The sequence below is a fragment of the Neoarius graeffei genome, chromosome 1, assembly GCF_027579695.1.
Source record: "Neoarius graeffei isolate fNeoGra1 chromosome 1, fNeoGra1.pri, whole genome shotgun sequence".
Classification (NCBI taxonomy): domain Eukaryota; kingdom Metazoa; phylum Chordata; class Actinopteri; order Siluriformes; family Ariidae; genus Neoarius; species Neoarius graeffei.
This window is the reverse complement of record NC_083569.1, coordinates 76,420,623-76,439,433: the sequence shown is the minus strand read 5'-3', so window position 1 is coordinate 76,439,433 and position 18,811 is coordinate 76,420,623. Positions and strand designations below refer to the sequence as shown.

Below are 18,811 nucleotides of genomic sequence, written 5' to 3'. Positions count from 1 at the left end.
GATTTTTTTTTACATTTATTGGATAGGACAGTGTAGAGACAGGAAATGAGCAGGAGAGAGAGACAGGGATAGATTGGGAAATGACCTCGGGTTGGAATCAAACCCAGGTTCCTGGATTTATGGTATGGCGCCTTAGCCACCTGAGCCACGACAACATGAACTTCAATTGGAGAGAGAACCACACTGCCCAGCCCTTGCATTTGGGAGAGGAACCCCTGTGTCTTGGTCATTAAAAGCATGCGCTGAATAAACACCTGTGGCAATTATGTATTTTCAATTCAGATTATTCACTATTGTATATTTACACATCATTGAGGTGCACCCTATCAGTTTGATGTGGATTTTTCTGTTCGTTAATAATTATTCATATTTTCTTGTCCATTCAATTGTGAATATGGAATTACTTGAACAAAGCGTAATTCTATTTTTTACAGTGTACTTGATATTTTTCTTCCCTTTTCTTTAGCTTTCATGAGTCTGTTAAAAGGGTGCTCTGATTTCTTGTTAAATTCTATTTATGCAGTCAATCACACAACAGCTCTTTCCCATTTTAAATCTGTTTCTTGTGTGTTTTCGTGGCAGTAGAGCTGTGCTACTTCTGCCTACTGTGAAGTCAGGTGTATTCCCGCTATTTTCTATATTAGAAAATAGACTCTGCCGGCTAATCGAGGCAATTAGAGTTCAGAAAACCTAAGACATTACACAGCCCGATAATAATTGCAATTCATTTTTTATATAATCGATTCAAAATGTCATAAATTTTAATTGCAATTTATTGTCGCACTACATATAGTTACATACCAAAGATCCCTCCCAGAGACCACTTGACTCCTGTAGCCTGTCTCTGAATGCCATTGGAAAACATCACATGTATTTAGAGTCATTCCCTGATCACTCATTAAACCATTTCCACATTTTACAGTATATTGTGATATTAACTTATTCACAATTATATCAACAGACAGAAAACAAAATGCCATTATGAAGGCCACCCAAAACCAGTAGAAAACACTAACATTTAACACCAATTTCCAACAGGAGAAGTAAACACAGACAAAAACCTACAATTTAATATCCACTGATATACCCCAGCTTACATATACGCTTCTCAGGATGTGCAATAAAGTACTTAATGGTTTCAAAAAAGGCTACAAGTTATAAAAATAAAGTTTTGTACAATATCAACCCCCCAAATGTACAGTGCCTTGCAAAAGTTTTCATACCCCTTGAACTTTTTCACATTTTTCCACCTTACAACCACAAACTTAAAAGTTTTTTATTGAGATTTTATGTGATAGACCAACACAGAGTAGCACATAATTGTGAAGTGAAATGAAAATGATATATGGTCTTCAAAATTTTAAACAAATAAAAATCTGAAAAATGTGATGTGCATAAGTATTCAGCCCCCCTGCATCAATACTTTGTAGAGCCACCTTTTGCTGCAATTACAGCTGCAAGTCTTTTGTGGTATGTCTCTACCAGCTTTGCACATCTAGACAATGAAATTTTTGCCCATTCTTCTTTGCAAAATAGCTCAAGCTCAGCCAGATTGGATGGAGAGCGTCTGTGAACAGCAATTTTCAAGTATTGCCACAGATGCTCAATGGGATTTAGGTCTGGACTTTGACTGGGCCATTCTAACACATGAATATTCTTTGATCTAAACCATTCCATTGTAGCTCTGGCTGTATGTTTAGGGTCATTGTCTTGCTGGAAGGTGAATCTCCTTCCCAGTCTCAAGTCTTTTGCAGCCTCCAACAGATTTTCTTCCAGGATTGCCCTGCATTTAGCTCCATCCATCTTCTCATCAACTCTGACCAGCTTCTCTGTCCCTGCTGAAGAAAAGCATCCCCATAGCATGATGCTGCCACCACCATGCTTCACAGTGAGGATGGTGTGTGCAGGGTGATGAGCAGTGTTAGTTTTCCGTCACACATAGCACTTTGCATTTAGGCCAAAAAGTTCAACTTTGGTCTCATCTGACCAAAGCACATTCTTCAACATGTTTGCTGTGTCCCCTACATGGCTTCTTATGCCTGTCTTTCAACAATGGCTTTCTTCTTGCCACTCTTCCAAAAAGGCCAGATTTGTGGAGTGTATGACTTATAGTTGTCCTGTGCATAGATTCTCCCACCTGAGCTGTGGATTTCTGCAGCTCCTCCAGAGTGATCATGGGCCTCTTGGCTGCTTCTCTGACCAGTGCTCTCCTTGCTCGCTCTGTCAGTTTAGGTGGACGGCCATGTCTTGGTAGGTTTGCAGTTGTGCCATACTTTTTCCATTTTTGAATGATGGATTGAACAGTGCTTCTTGAGATGTTCAGAGCTTGGGATTTTTTTTATAACCTAACCCTGCTTTAAACTTCTCCAGAACTTTATCCCTGACCTGTCTGGTGAGTTCTTTGGTCTTCATGATGCTGTTTGTTCTTCAGTGTTCTCTAACAAACCACTGAGGCCTTCACAGAACAAGTGTATTTATGCTGAGAGTAAATTACACACAGTAGGACTCTATTAACTAATTAGATGACTTCTGAAGGCAATTGATTGCACTGGATTGTATTTAGAGGTATCAGAGGACAGGGGGCTGAATACTAATACACACCACATTTTTTCAGATTTTTATTTGTTTAAAATTTTGAAGACCATTTATCATTTTCATTTCACTTCACAATTATGTGCTACTCTGTGTTGGTCTATCACATAAAATCTCAATAAAAAATACTTTTAAGTTCATGGTTGTAAGGTGGAAAAATGTGAAAAAGTTCAAGGGGTATGAATACTTTTGCAAGGCACTATATATCACAAAATAATTTGTTTCAGGTTATTAGAATGTTGCTCACATAACCATCAACAAAAAACAAGCATACAATTTTCCTGCTTGTGGTAATTAATTAATTAATTCATTCATCTTCAGTAAGCACTTTGTCTCGGTCATGGCTGCAGTGACTCCTGACTCCAGTGTTTGTAGTCATGTTCTTACATTTCTAATTTTTGTAGTGACTTTAAACATTATGGAAAAAAAAGATTTTCGATCATCCAGAAAACACGAACATAATTTAGAACCAAAATGTCGTGCAGCCATCATGTTCAGATAATTGTGCGAACTTAAATTTGTTAGCTGAGACATCAACAAGATTTGTGAGAAATGTGTGTCCCACCATGGGATTTTTATACCAGTTGCTCTGTTTACAGAATGCATAGAAACTGCGTTGAAAAGCATGTGATATTTTGCACCGTTTTCGCTGGCTGATCCGGAAACTATCAACGAATAATCACCTCAATAGCGCCCCTACGGGATACATTTACCACTTTTAACATCATCCACGACTGTGTTGGACTGAGGCTGGTTTCAGAGGACTTGAGACAGGGACTCATTTTAAATGAATACCATGTAGTTACTGTCCAGAACCGGAAATGAGTCAACACTTGACTTGACAGCGTCCATTCATCATACATGTACTGACTGATTCTGAGTCCTGGTCTCCATGTCTTCTTTCAACACCACATACTCAGAGGTTAGAAAGAATAAAAACACATTTTATGACTGACCATCTTGTATCAACAATGGTTCTAGCTTTGTTGGTATCATTGTGTACAGGTTAAATACTTTTGCAAGGCCCTGTATGACTGCAGTATGTTTTCTTATCTTCAGTGTCAAGTGACATGATCATCCTTATCCTCATCACATTACCAACAATGGGGTGTATTTTCAAAAAGAGTAAGCTTTCCTGCAGAAGGTGTTGCAGTAAACTTGAATTTACTGGCATTTCCTGATTTGGTAGTTTCTGCTAAATTATCTACTTTATTTAAGATTTGCTACGAGAACCTGATCAGTGATTTGTCTCTTGTCTGTTGTAGGGTTTCCTCAAACCAGTTCTGAGGACTCCATTATCATCTCCTTGATCTCAGCTGATGAATGGCTTCATTATCTTAAAGAGTTTAATCAAATTTGTTGAGGTGCTAAATCAAATTCTGTGAAGAGTAGGGATTAGGGAAAACACGTGGCTGCAGTGGCGCCTCCAGAAATATTTCATAGGGGTGGCCAGATGGGGACACTTAAAATCTTGGGGTGGCACACCAAAACTAAAAGCCATAATTTCAGGATATCATTATACTGTTGTAGTAAACCAGCCAGTAGAAAACTATCAGAAAGACTGAAGGAAATGCCTACTGATATACTTTGGTTTATTGTGTTATATTTAATGTTACTAATGATCTAATGTGCACAGACTAATAACAGTACAGTTAACATTTTGAGTTCCACAATAATTATGTTTCATTGTGTAATGAATATACAAGGCACAAGGTGTACATTTATTGTAAACAAAACAACTACTGGAGACAGAAACGTCAAAAATCCGTCAAAAAGCTGCTGTAACAGCACTATTTAGCACTTAAAAAGCACACGTTACGACGCATACTTCCCCCTCTTCTTTTACTAAAGAATATTTTGACTTATTTACTTACTGGTAGTCTTCTCCGTCTTCTCTCTTAACTCCTTTTGAGGTCATTATTTACCTGTGTAGGTACAAGCGGCGGTCACGCGCACACGCTGAGCCGTTGCTATAGGAGCGCGCAAAAGCAGTGGTGGGGAGGGAAGGGGCTGCTGTGAGTGAGGGAAGATGATCTTCCCTCACTCACCGAAGATCAAGAGCGTCTTGCCTGGCTGGCTGTGCATTTGGGATGAACTGCATAACTGAGGCTACTACAATCTATACTGGCCAGTGGGGTGGCCAGTAAATTTGTAGGGGTGGCCACAGCCCCCCCTGGCCACCCCCTGGTGGCGCCACTGCGTGGCTGCGTCACAAATCATAAAACTATGCACTGTTTTCATAAACCACACACTATGTACCAGGTTTTTGGAGGGTAGTAACATCTATTTGAAACACAAACATTTGGCAATTTGTCATTAGAAGCTGTTAATTTAAAAATTCCCTCAAAGTTTGCTTGATCAGGTGTTCAATGTTTTTAGTACATTATCCAAGTATGAATAGTGCACAGTGTCTCACTGAAGACACTGTTCACACTCGATGTAGGTAAAGTAGGTAAAGTGCACAGTTTTACACATAGCCACTGTACTGAAAGCTTGTGCTTGTGAAAAGTGTAAAAGGAACAAGTGTACAGGCCTTTTGTGAAGTGTTCTGTGTTCTGTCTTTGATCATGTGTGTTTTCTCAAGGGTAGCTGAGTTTGTACACTGGACACCCCCCACAGACATCGCGACACAAAAACTACAGTACACATATCACCTAGCCACATCTGCCTAAAAGTAGACTCCATTTCAGATTTTTCAAGTGTAGATCATAAAAAGAATTCTCCCTGACACCCAATTATTTTTGTTTAGTGGACCGAAAGCTACTGAATTCAAATCACAGACTTCCAATTTTATTAGATTTTTAAAAAATAGAACAATTAATGAATTTAGAGCCACATGACCCTAAATTCTCTGCTATTTTTTCTGCTTCACCATGACCCAATTCAAGATACTACGTCATGCATGACGTGGTGGGCTTTCCCTGTTCGCGCAAGGCATTGTGGGATACAAATTTGAAAGAGGAGAGAAAAATGGAGGATGTGAGTGTGTGAATGAAATGTGAAAGACTGACTACAGTAATGGAAAATGAGAAGAAAAGACGTTATGTTACAAAGGAAAGGAAACGCAGGACCAAACTAATAAATATCGGTGGTCAGCGAGCACCTCGGGGTGATCAGCTGTTCGTTTAGCGACAGAATGATGTAACTGTCAGTGCACGCGCAAAGGTAAACCTGTAGATGGCAGTAATGCAACACTGTGGATGCCAGCTGCCGTAAAACCCTAAAGATGAAGGAGAAGATGACTAAGATAAGCGTACACATGCGCACATGGACTTCCTCTGTCTGCTTGACTGCACGAAGTGAACGATTTCATGCACATTATTTGCTAGGGAATCCCCTCAAATTAAATACGTTCCCAGCCATAGAATGGCCTGTTTTTTTGTTAATATCATATATCACAATGACCAAATTTCAGAGGGAACTAAATTTCACCGATTTTATGAAATCAAAAGGCCATCTACTTTTAAGGCTGCTTTATGTCAGGATGGGGCGGCACAGTGGTGTAGTGGTTAGCGCTGTCGCCTCACAGCAAGAAGGTCCGGGTTCGAGCCCCGTGGCCAGCGAGGGCCTTTCTGTGCGGAGTTTGCATGTTCTGTCCATGTGGGTTTGCTCCGGTTTCCCCCACAGTCCAAAGACATGCAGGTTAGGTTAACTGGTGACTCTAAGGCTACGTTTACACTAGACCGTATCTATCTCGTTTTCTTCGCGGATGCACTGTCCGTTTACATTAAACCACCTGGAAACGGGAATCCGCCAGCGTCCACGTATTCAATCCAGATCGTGTCAGCTCCGGTGCTGTGTAAACATTCAAAATACGCGGATACGCTGTGCTGAGCTCTAGCTGGCGTCTCATTGGACAACGTCACTGTGACATCCACCTTCCTGATTCGCTGGCGTTGGTCATGTGACGCGACTGCTGAAAAACGGCGCGGACTTCCGCCTTGTATCACCTTTCATTAAAGAGTATAAAAGTATGAAAATACTGCAAATACTGATGCAAATACTGCCCATTGTGTAGTTATGATTGTCTTTAGGCTTGCCATCCTTCCACTTGCAAGTAGTAAGTGATATGCGCTGGGATCACACACACAGCGGCTCAGTCCCGAATCGTGGCTTGTGCACTTCACTCGCGCGCTGTGTGAGCTGCACAGGGCCGGAGTGCGCACCCTCCAGAGGGCACTCGCTGTTCAGGGCGGAGTGATTTGGAGCGCAGGATGCCTGCGGAGCTGAGCGTATCCGCGTATTGGCGTTGCTGTGTGCACGGCTAATGGTTTTAGGGTAAACGCAAATCGTTTTAAGAACGTTAATCTGATGATCCGCTGAGTCGACGTAATGTAAACATAGCCTAAATTGACCGTAGGTGTGAATGTGAGTGTGAATGGTTGTCTGTGTCTATGTGTCACCCCTGTGATGACCTGGCGACTTGTCCAGGGTGTACCCCGCCTTTCGCCCGTAGTCAGCTGGGATAGGCTCCAGCTTGCCTGCGACCATGTAGAACAGGATAAAGCGGCTAGAGATAATGAATGAGATGAGATTATGTCAGGATCAGACTACATGAATTCAGCCTGATTTTGACATAATTTTGTCATGGCTTACAAATGTCCAGCATCAGGCCTGAATATGAAAGTCGTGAATGGTGAATGGGCCTTGTACCGTGACATAATCAAAGAACAGCATTGTGGAATTTGGGACGCCCCACAACATTCCAATGAAAAGTGTAGCAAATCAGAATTTTTGTATTTTCTTACCTAGTGTGAGAACTCCTACAGTGCATTCCTTGATAGCCATGATTGGCAATTCTTGACCCTCCTCCCCAACAACACGCAAGGACATGAACAATGATTTGTCAGGGTCAAACTTGTAGTGTTGCAAGTCTCCTGACCACAACACAGCAAGAATTTATGGCACTATGATTACCTAATCTGACCTGGTGACTAATCTGACATCATGAACGACAAAAATATCGTGTTGTCTGATCCCAGCATAAGACTCACCATGCCAGTGAACCACAAACTGAGGCTCCTCCCATAAGTATAAATCTCATGCAGAAGCTCTGTAGAGGAGGCAGGTATGACAAAGGAGAGTTGTTGTGTTCACAGACACACTGTGCCTATGGAGAGATAGACAGACACACCCATACACGCACACATTTGTCTTACTTCTCTTTCACTGATATAATTATTAACAGAGCTAATGTATGGCAAGACCAAAATCTAAATCTTTTAAAATGAAAGCCACTGCTTTTGTAAAACAACAACAACAACAACAACAACAACCTCCATCACCACTTTTCCTTGTGGGGACCAGCCAAAGATCCCCACAAGGCCAAAAATGGTCAAAAATATCATTCAGTGGGAGTCATACAGGCTTCACTTCTTAGAGTATATGTGACAACTGTGCATTTTCAAGGCACCTGTTGAATTGCTATGAGTTTGGAGAACCAAGGAACCAAATTAAGTGGAAGAGAGCAAGAGAATGGAACAACAAGTCATGAATTATTTTGTCACTCCAATCATCCAACGGTACAGAAACAGTGGGATAGAGAGAAAAAAGGGAGATGTAGGGTGAGAGAAAGAAAGAATGATGGAGCTATATAGTGCTTGGCATGCCTGCAAACATTCCCTTACTTTGCTTCAGTACCACAAACCGATGGGAACTCCCATTCAGTGCCTGACAGACATTCCTAGACAGACAGACAGACAGACACACACACACACACACTGAGCGGAATTCCACAAACATTGGACCATCATCTCCTTAAACACATTTTAACTGAACTATATACACATAGCACTAAAAAAAAAAAAAAAAAACCACACAAACAAAGATGCCTCTGTAGTTTGATGTTTCACCACTTCAAAATTTCAGCTATTTCTCTACATTCCTCAGCAGCATTCATCGTCTACGCATTTATCCACTCCTCCTCACTTCACCCGTACTTTGTGTCCTGGGCTGGATTAACCCTAATGCCCAAACTAAACAGGGGCTTAGAAGCTGGCGACAGTGGCTAGTGACTGGGTTTAGCTAGGCTGAAATCAAATGCCTTTGTAAGGAGAAAAGAAATGACTACAACCATATGACTGGAGGACCCCAGAGCTATGTTTACAGGCTCCCTGCATAATGTAGCAGGATACCGTTAGTGTAAGCTACAGACAGATTTACCTGTAACTGCCAGACAATCCCTTTCGAGGAAAGGCAGAGAGACAGCATGTGAGAGAGGAGTTGAGATTTTTCCCCCCGCAATGCTATAGAGCTCTATAAAGAGCGCCAAATCTTCTGCTTCGTACTTTAACAGCTGAACTCTTTCTACAGGGACATTCTTTAATAAGCAGACTACTGCTGCTGCCAAGTCTAATACAATTAGTCCACTGTGACAGGAGAGGAAATGAGATGACACACAGTGAAAATGATACCAATTGGGATGAGAGTTCAGCAGAGTTTTTGGTGTCCATTTAGTACCAACATGTCCACACTGGACCAGATTAATCCATGCTGTCATTAATGTATGCACAACCAAGGGACATTATGTACATTCTTTCCAAAAATCATCGAGTTCTACTTCCTTTCATTCCAAGAGCAAGTCCATCACCTCTCTTGGTAGTCTTTAAAAGGTTCTTACTTATTCTTTTTTGCAATTTTTGTCTTGGTGATTTAGTGGATTCAAAGGTGCTGGGTGTATCTCTGTAATCATTTCTCCCTTTGCTAATAATATTGTTACGATTGATAAATCTGTATTGTTAGATGAGTGCACACCTTGGGTGACTAATTCTTGTATCCATGTGTCCAGTGAGAGCTCTGAAGCGTTATGTGGAAGTGACTGCCAGCTGGATTACGTTACATTACATTACATTAATGGCATTTAGCAGATGTTCTTATCCAGAGCAATGTACAACATACCCAGAGCAGCCTGGGGAGCAGTTGGGGGTTAGGTGCCTTGCTCAAAGGCACTTCAGCCATTCCTACTGGTTCAGGGAATCAAACCAGCAACCTTTTGGTCCCAAAGCTGCTTCTCTAACTATTAGGCCATGGCTTCCCCCATGGATGGCCATTGACCAGCTGTTTATGTGCTTTGGAGAACATCATAAAGCTACTCGACTGTCTAAAGACAGGTTCAACTATGGGCTAAAGGAAGTGATCGTGTAAGTATACATAAACACAAGTCAATAGGTGACTTTTCTGTTAAATGTAATAAGACGCATACCATGACTATATCCTCAGTATCACTTACTGCAAAGGAATTCATTATCTAACTTTACCAGATTTTGGACTGAATGGTGCTTTATCGCAGCCTATGTGCTCTGATCTGTGTCATCATCACCCTCAGTAGACTACAGTATCAGCACCTTGAGCAATTCTTATTGGAAAACAATATGAAATTTATGGAGCTATTTTTGTTCTCAGTTGAGAACAGTGTCAGAATTGTGAGTGATTCACATCCTCAATAAAGAACTGCATCAACACTTGAGTGATTCTCATCCTCAAAACGGAACAGTATCACCACACTGAGTGACTCATATTTTTTAAGTACAGCATCAGCACTATTTATGAGTGCTGTCTTTTATTGTCTGGCAAGCTACAATTGTCAGGAGGTGTTACAAACCCTCATGATGACTTTGAAATATGGCCTCCACCTATTCCAAAGGAAAGTGCTCTGGAAATCCAGAATGAATTTTCAGTGAATAATATTTGTCATCAATATAGAATTTAAAAGTTTATATATCATCGACGAACTGCATAATGAATAACATCATCTGAATAATAAACACAGTACACAGAAAAGTTGTAACCCTTTTGTTCGAACCAAAAAATATTAAACTTATGGTTTTGCCATCTGTTCTGTTGTGTAATTTATACTTTGATTAGCCGATGTGTCTATGAAGTCTATGAAGTTTCATTTACTCCTCCAAACATATTTTAGCAAAAAAATAATGATGGAGTAAATAATCCACTTCATTGACATCATTACACCTGTGTCTGAGTCCATAACAAGCTTAATGGCAATGTCCATTTATAGTCCTGGGTATGACTTTAAACTGCAACCGGTGGTGAGTCTCAGGTCCAGGAGGACTTGAGTATTAGGAAAAGTGGGGTTACCCCTTAATCACCATTGCTCCCAGGTCTGCTCTGACCCAGAGTGGTAGCACCTGCCTGGGTTCCAGCTATGGGTTAAACAGTACATCACCAATAAGGCACTGGCAGCAGGGTGCTTTTCGGTGCAATGTGGCAGATGAACCCAACAGGGTCAATGGCACACCACCAGATGGCATGCGGAAGAGCCACTCAATTGGCCAATGGATGACATCACTCAGCAAGTCAGTTGTCACTGTGGGGCAACTTCCATACCCATCAGGTCTGTGACACTTTTGTGCACCACTTGGCATCAGGTCTGGAGGTCCAGAAAGACAACATGATGGGGGCACGACATCGTTTGTCTTACCTTACTGTGCAAGGCACTTCACTAGGAGAGGAGAATAGTATATGAGAGCTCATGAGGCCAGGCATTCCATGGTGGCTCAGCCAGGCCATTTGTGCCGCCGCTGTGGATGGCTCTGTTGCTCTGGTATGGGCCTCACAGCCCATCTGCATTTCTGTGCATCCTAATGAAGCAGTCATCATCGCTAGCGACAGACAGCCACAACCCCTTAATGGCAACATATTACGGAAATGTCACCAAATTGGGCTAGAATATACACTGCCTGGACAAAAAAGTCACCATTTGAATTTAAATAAGCAAATACTTTAACATAAAAACATAAAAAATGACAGTAGAACTCATGGCTATGTTTGATAATGAAAATAAGAGCATTTCCACATGCACAATGCGATGAGAGCTCACATGATTGGGACTAAACAGCTGTGTGGCCATGAGAAAGCCAAAAGTTGTTAGTGAGGTTAAGCAGAAGAAAAGGCTTCAATTTGCTAAGGAGCATAAAGATTGGACTCTGGAGCAATGGAAAAAGGCCATGTTGTCTGATGAGTCCAGATTTACCTGATTCCTGAGTGATGGGTCTGTCAGGGCTGGAAAAGAAGCGCATGAAGTGATGTACCCATCATGCATAGTGGCTACTGTACAAGCCTCTGGAGGCAATGCTTTTTCAGTTGGTCAGGTCAAGGCTCAGCAATGTTATCTCATCTCATCTCATTATCTCTAGCCGCTTTATCCTGCTCTACAGGGTCGCAGGCAAGCTGGAGCCTATCCCAGCTGACTACGGGGGAAAGGCGGGGTACATCCTGGATAAGTCACCAGGTCATCACAGGGCTGACACATAGACACAGACAACCATTCACACTCACATTCACACCTACGGTCAATTTAGAGTCACCAGTTAACCTAACCTGCATGTCTTTGGACTGTGGGGGAAACCGGAGCACCCGGAGGAAACCCACGCGGACACGGGGAGAACATGCAAACTCCACACAGAAAGGCCCTCGCCGGCCACGGGGCCCTCGCTTGCTGTGAGGGGACAGCGCTAACCACTACACCACCATGCCGCCCCAGCAAAGTTATGTGAAAATAAAATGAAGTCAGCTGCCGACCTGAATGTACTGAATGACCAGGTTCACATCAATAGAGTTTTTCTTCCCTGATGGCACGGGCATAAAATTAGAGCTCAAACTGTGAAAGAATGGTGCAGGAAGTATGAGGAATCGTTTTCACACATGAATTGGCCACCACAGAGTCCCAGGTTGTTGAAATAATGCCATGATGAATGTATGCCATAATCAAAGCTAAAGGCAGTCTAACAAAATATTACAATGTGCAATTTTTTTAATTTTTTGTCTGGGCAGTGTATTAGCTCATTGAAGCTCAACTCTTGGGGGGCATGTCACGTTGTGTAAGCACATGGCACAACTGTCACTGATTGGCTGCATGAACCTACAGCACTGGGCTCATTATGGTTAGTCCACAGCATCACTTCATATCATTTGGTGTGTTTTTTGTACGATTACTAGTGGTGCTGTTACACTTGGCTTAAAAAAAAAAAATCTTTAAAACATTTTTAAACACAGATAAGATGATATGGATGCCCAAAATGAAACCTTATATTGTTTTTCTTTTACCTTTGAAAGCTGGGTGGGGCCTAGTCCTGCTAGCCCATTAATATGAGCTGTCCCTGAATGTCACTTATCATTTAACTGATGGTTTAATTGATGAGAGACAGCTGAGGACATTATATATTCTTTTTTGCTTATTACCTTCCCCTCCATGGTGCAATCAGTTCAGGATTAATTTTTCGAATGAAATATTCTCCTCCAGGCCTGAGGTTGTGGTCAAAACGTGCAATGGGAGGGTCCTCTTTAGGCTCCTCCATCTGTACAGATTCTTCTGGGCGGGGTCTGAGCACACCCAGGTAGGGAGGCAGGAAATTGATGAACACCTGAGATAATCAATAATTCAGTAATTGGTAAACTGTAAATTCTTATTGGGAATAAAATGTGATTTATCGTTACTCTGAATGTGTAACTTTAAACCTTTAAAATAATTTACTTTGATTAATAATGTGTTTGACATTTAAAAAATATTCAATATATTTAAAAGCACATCTCAAAATCCTCATTTAATCTCAAATTAACTCACATTTTTCACAGGTAGACATTAGTAGGATTTCTGTATCAGAGTTTCAGCTGCCATGTTCTTAGTGATTTATCTGACATGATGTAAATCTTTCAAAAATATACCATAACCATGAATTTGTTTGTCAGTACCTAGCTAAGTTGGTTAGTGTGGATTTTAGCATGTAGGCTCTGTAGCTGAAGGTTTCCGAGTATCACATCATCTTCTAAATTTGGCAATCATAATCCCAAAGACATGGTGCTTATTTCATGATGTCACTGAGCTCATACATAACGTTCCACGGATATTTTAACAGAAGTACAGAGAAACTTTACGAGTTTAAAAAGACATAACAAAAATGAATTTGATACTGTCTTTACAAATCTGACCCAAACAACAACATATGTCACTGGAGTTTGGTATTTTGTGCTTACATACTACACTTGTTTTTTTTTGGGGGGGGGGGTTCATTAAAGGTCCCATGGCATGAAATTTTCACTTTCTGAGGTTTTTTAACGTTAAAATGAGTTCCTCTGACCTTCTTAAGTCACCCCAGTGGCTAGAAATTTCATAATGTGTAAACCAAACTATGCCCAACATTTGAGAATGGCACGTCAAAACGGCGCGTTGATAAACTCTTCCCTTGCCTACGTCAGCAAGGGAGATGATCCCCCCCCGGATTCCCACCCACTGTATGGATTGCCCGCCCAACTCAAAAGTTGCTGTTTGTCCTACCAAGCCTACTGCGCATGCGCGAAGCCTACTGCGCATGCGCAGAACACATGACTACATTTTGTAGTGAGGAGCCCATAGAAGACACAACATGGAAATTGCGCTGTACATGGATGTGACAACACAGAAAGGAGTCTGTTTTTACTGCCGACGGGAGAGCCCCTGAAGACGCAGTGGCTTAATTTTATTTACTTCAATAATACGCCGTCGAGTCTACCTAAGATGGTGTATGTTTGTCAGAAACATTTTCCTGAGGAATGTTTCCACAACTTGGGACAGTAGGGCAGGTTTTGCACATCAACTGTCACTGAAGCCTGGGTCTGTGCCAAGCATCCCTGCCGCATCAGCAACAAACACCGAACAAGTAAGTGTATAACTGGTCATTTTGCTGTGTTTTAAAATCGGTGCGTTAGCCTAGCAATGGCTACATTAGCTGTGCAGCTAACCACTTCCTGCAGTTAGCCAGGTACATGGGCTCGAGTTGTACCATTTTTTTAGACAGGGCGGACGGACCAGGGCATTCGCCCGCCTGGCCGTGCCCGACGAGGAGCGCTCTCGGCCGGCTTGGGAGGCAGACGGCAGCCCCTCCTGGAAGTGCAGTTTTACCATGGGCCTCATGCAGAAAAAAATGACAAAGTCCCACTGCTCAGTTTTACCATGGGCCTCAGGCGGGAAAAAATGACAAAGTCCCAGTTTTACCATGGGCTCGAGTTGTACCATTTTTTTTTTTAGACAGGGCGGACGGACCAGGGCATTCGCCCGCCTGGCCGTGCCCGATGAGGAGCACTCTCGGCCGGCTTGGGAGGCAGACGGCAGCCCCTCCCCATGGCATGCCCCCACCGTCTACCCTTCCCCGCCTCCTGCTTCTCATTAGCAAAACGACGCACTGGGAAAAGCCCCTGAAATGGGGCTTTCTCCCAGGAGGCTATATCTACGTACCGAGGGTTCATTTCGAGAAAGGCTGCGGATATAACATCCGGAAGCCTCCATGAGCCCGTTTAAAGCATCAACAAACCACCATGCCATGGGCCCTTTAAAGTTTTTTTGGATAGTAAAGGGTTCTGACTTCCTGAAAAAGGTTTCATGTGGATTCCTTGACAATAGGGAAACCCTCTGTTGTAGAGTTCTTACATTTAACGTTGAAGGGTTCTCTACAGTGGTGCTTGAAAGTTTGTGAACCCTTTAGAATTTTCTATATTTCTGCATAAATATGACCTAAAACATCATCAGATTTTCACACAAGGCCTAAAAGTAGATAAAGAGAACCCAGTTAAAGAAATGAGACAAAAATATTTCCGGTAACTGTTGATTAGTCCTGCACACCGGCTTGGAGGAATTTTAGCCCATTCCTCCGTACAGAACAGCTTCAACTCTGGGATGTTGGTGGGTTTCCTCACATGAACTGCTCGCTTCAGGTCCTTCCATAATATTTCGATTGGATTAAGGTCAGGACTTTGACTTGGCCATTTCAAAGCATTAACTTTATTCTTCTTTAACCATTCTTTGGGAGAACGACTTGTGTGCTTAGGGTCGTTGTCTTGCTGCATGATCCACCTTCTCTTGAGATTCAGTTCATGGACAGATGTCCTGGCATTTTTCTTTAGAATTCGCTGATATAATTCAGAATTCATTGTTCCATCAATGATGGCAAGCTGTCCTGGCCCAGATGCAGCAAAACAGGCCCAAACCATAATACTACCACCACCATGTTTCACAGATGGGATAAGGTTCTTATGCTGGAATGCAGTGTTTTCCTTTCTCCAAACATAACGCTGCTTATTTAAACCAAAAAGTTCTATTTTGGTCTCACCCGTCCACAAAACATTTTTCCAATAGTCTTCTGGCTTGTCCACGTGATTTTTAGCAAACTGCAGATGAGCAGCAATGTTCTTTTTGGAGAGCAGTGGCTTTCTCCTTGCAGCCCTGCCATGCACACCATTGTTGTTCAGTATTCTCCTGATGGTGGACTCATGAACATTAACATTAGCCAATGTGAGAGAGGCCTTCAGTTGCTTAGAAGTTACCCTAGGGTCCTTTGTGACCTTGCCGACTATTACACGCCTTGCTTTGGAGTGATCTTTGTTGGTCGACCACTCCTGGAGAGGGTAACAGTGGTCTTGAATTTCCTCGATTTGTACACTGTCTGTCTGTGGATTGGTGGAGTCCAAACTCTTTAGAGATGGTTTTGTAACCTTTTCCAGCCTGATGAGCATCAACAACTCTTTTTCTGAGGTCCTCAGAAATCTCCTTTGTTCATGCCATGATACATTTCCACAAACATGTGTTGTGAAGATCAGACTTTGATAGATCCCTATTCTTTAAATAAAAGAGGGTTCCCACTCACACCTGATTGTCATCCCATTGATTGAAAACACTTGACTCTAATTTCACCTTCAAATTAACTGCTGATCCTAGAGGTTCACATACTTTTGCCACTCACAGATATGTAATATTGGATCATTTTCCTCAATAAATAAATGACCAAGTCTAATATTTTTGTCTCATTTGTTTAACTGGGTTCTCTTTATCTACTTTTAGGACTTGTGTGAAAATCTGATGATGTTTTAGGTCATATTTATGCAGAAATATAGAAAATTCTGAAGTATTCACAAACTTTCAAGCACCACTGTCATAACTCATAGCAACTCTTTACAACCGTGGTGAGCAGAAAAGCATCTCAGCATGCAACAGCAGAAGACCACATTGGGTTCCACTCCTGCCAGCCAAGAACAGGAATCTTAGAATCAAAAACAAGTTCCTTTTAAAGTGGCTGGTGAGGGTATACCGGTACCTGAACATGCAATTATCCAATCAGCAAATCATGTGCAAAGTAATGCAGATACACATCAAGAATTTCAGTTAATTTTCACAAATTAGAATGAGAATTAAATCTGATCTAAGCAACTTTGATGGAAGTGCCAGAAGAGTTGGTCTGAGCATTTCAGAGACTGCTGACCTCCTGGGAATTTCACACACAACAGTATCCAGAGATACAGAATGGTGGAAAAAACAAAACAAAAACAACAACCCCAAAACACCCACTGAATGACAGTTTGGCAATAAATAAATGACCAAGTATAAAATTTTTGTCTCATTTGTTTAACTGGGTTCTCTTTATCTACTTTTAGGACTTGTGTGAAAATCTGATGATGTTTTAGGTCATATTTATGCAGAAATATAGAAAATTCTAAAGGGTTCACAAACTTTCAAGCACCACTGTATGACAGACTAGTGAAGAACCCTTATTGGTTCTAGATTGAACCTTTTTCTCCTAAGAGGGTAGTTAGTGTAACAAAGTAAACTTGCATAATGGAGCACTTGCATGTGACGTCACAGTCGATCCAGATTGTGACAGACGCCATCTTGTCGGTCAAACGCCATATTCCGCCTTCTACTTTTACTTCTACCTTTTCTTCTGGAAAACCCTACTATATACCGGTACAATTCTACTACAACGGCTGCGGCTACAAGCTCTCCCTACCTGTGCACGTTTTTTATGTTTTTTGTGTGTATTTTTGCGTGTTGTTCGTCTGTACTGGACTTCAATATCCACTACAACTGTATGGACTTACTGGACATTGGTTTCCAGCAGAAAATGATGGTTTGTAGCGATTTCCATCGCATGCACAACATTCCGGACGAGATAGCGAGACCAGCGGGGTCTCCATGGATTGTTATCGGAAGCAAAGCGAAGGAGGCGGCATCGGGAGCAGAAGCAAAAGCGAGGCTGCAGAGCCAGCCTGTTGACTAAGCTCAGAAAACAGCCACTCAAACCTCCACTGCTAAGCCTCTACCTCTTCAACGCCAGATCCACGGTAAACAAGACGGACGATTTGGAATTACAGCTGGAATTACCTTATTCTATTCTATAATCGGCTGGTCAGTGCTATACTCAATACTTAAGTGACTTACCCATCCAATGAGGATTCTTGTTTACAAGATGCCACATCTGAGTCGCTGACAAATCCTGAATTTCTGTAAAGATAACTGTCCAGAGATTTATAAGCATGCAGTGCTTCACCACTGAACAGCGAGGGAAAGTTAATGAGGTAATTATACACGTCCGGGTATTCCGCTGGCAGTTCAAAATCCGGTCGTGAAAACTCCGTCCGGTAAGCCATAAGGGTCACTAATCTGTAGATCGTTTATTTTAGACATATATCTAGTTATCTGTTCATTAGAAAAATGAGCCGTGTAGTCCGTCGGTTGAAATTGATCCATTCTGTACACGAGTGCAGCAGTATTCAACGGTGTTTTTGACCGACAAGATGGCGGTTGTGTACTTTCCGGTCACGTGACTGCAAGATCTCTATAACACTGTAAAAAAAGAATAGTCGAGAATACTTGAAATTTCAAGGCAACAGTCTGCATTAAGAATTTTATGTTTTGCCAACGATGTATGCCCATGATAATCCAAACTATGATAACACTGTTATCTTTATTAAGAATTCTTAATTAAGTCAATTTTCAATTCCTCATTCTGCCAACATAGATTTCTCTTTTTGCTGAACAGTGGCATTCACAGTAGTACAAAAAGGCAATTGAGGTTATCACAATTTTTTGGGGGGCTTTTTTTACTTGGATAGGACAGTGTAGAGACAGGAAATGAGCGGGAGAGAGATCGGGAAATGACCTCAGGTCGGAATCGAACCCAGGTCCCCGGACTTATGGTATGGCGCCTTATCCACCTGAGCCACGACAACATGAGCTTCAACTGGAGAGAGAACCACATTGCCCAGCCCTTGCATTTGGGAGCGGAAACCCCGTGTCTTGGTCATTAAGAGCATGTGCTGAATAAACACCGGTGGCAATTATGTATTTTCAATTCAGATTATTCACTATTGCATATTTACACATCATTGAGGTGCACCCTATCAGTTTGATGTGGATTTTTCTGTTCGTTAATAATTATTCATATTTTCTTGTCCATTC

The 18,811-nt window shown here is 41.8% G+C and overlaps 1 protein-coding gene across 1 annotated transcript in view; it reads right to left on the bottom strand.

Annotated features, from left to right (window-relative positions):
* chrnb1l (cholinergic receptor, nicotinic, beta 1 (muscle) like) overlaps positions 1-18,811 on the bottom strand; it is a 37,529-nt gene that overhangs the window by 1,036 nt on the left and 17,682 nt on the right. The window contains exon 9 of the mRNA XM_060924906.1: positions 12,790-12,971. Within this exon, the coding sequence (XP_060780889.1) occupies positions 12,790-12,971 (182 nt within the window). The remainder of the gene's footprint in view (positions 1-12,789; positions 12,972-18,811) is intronic.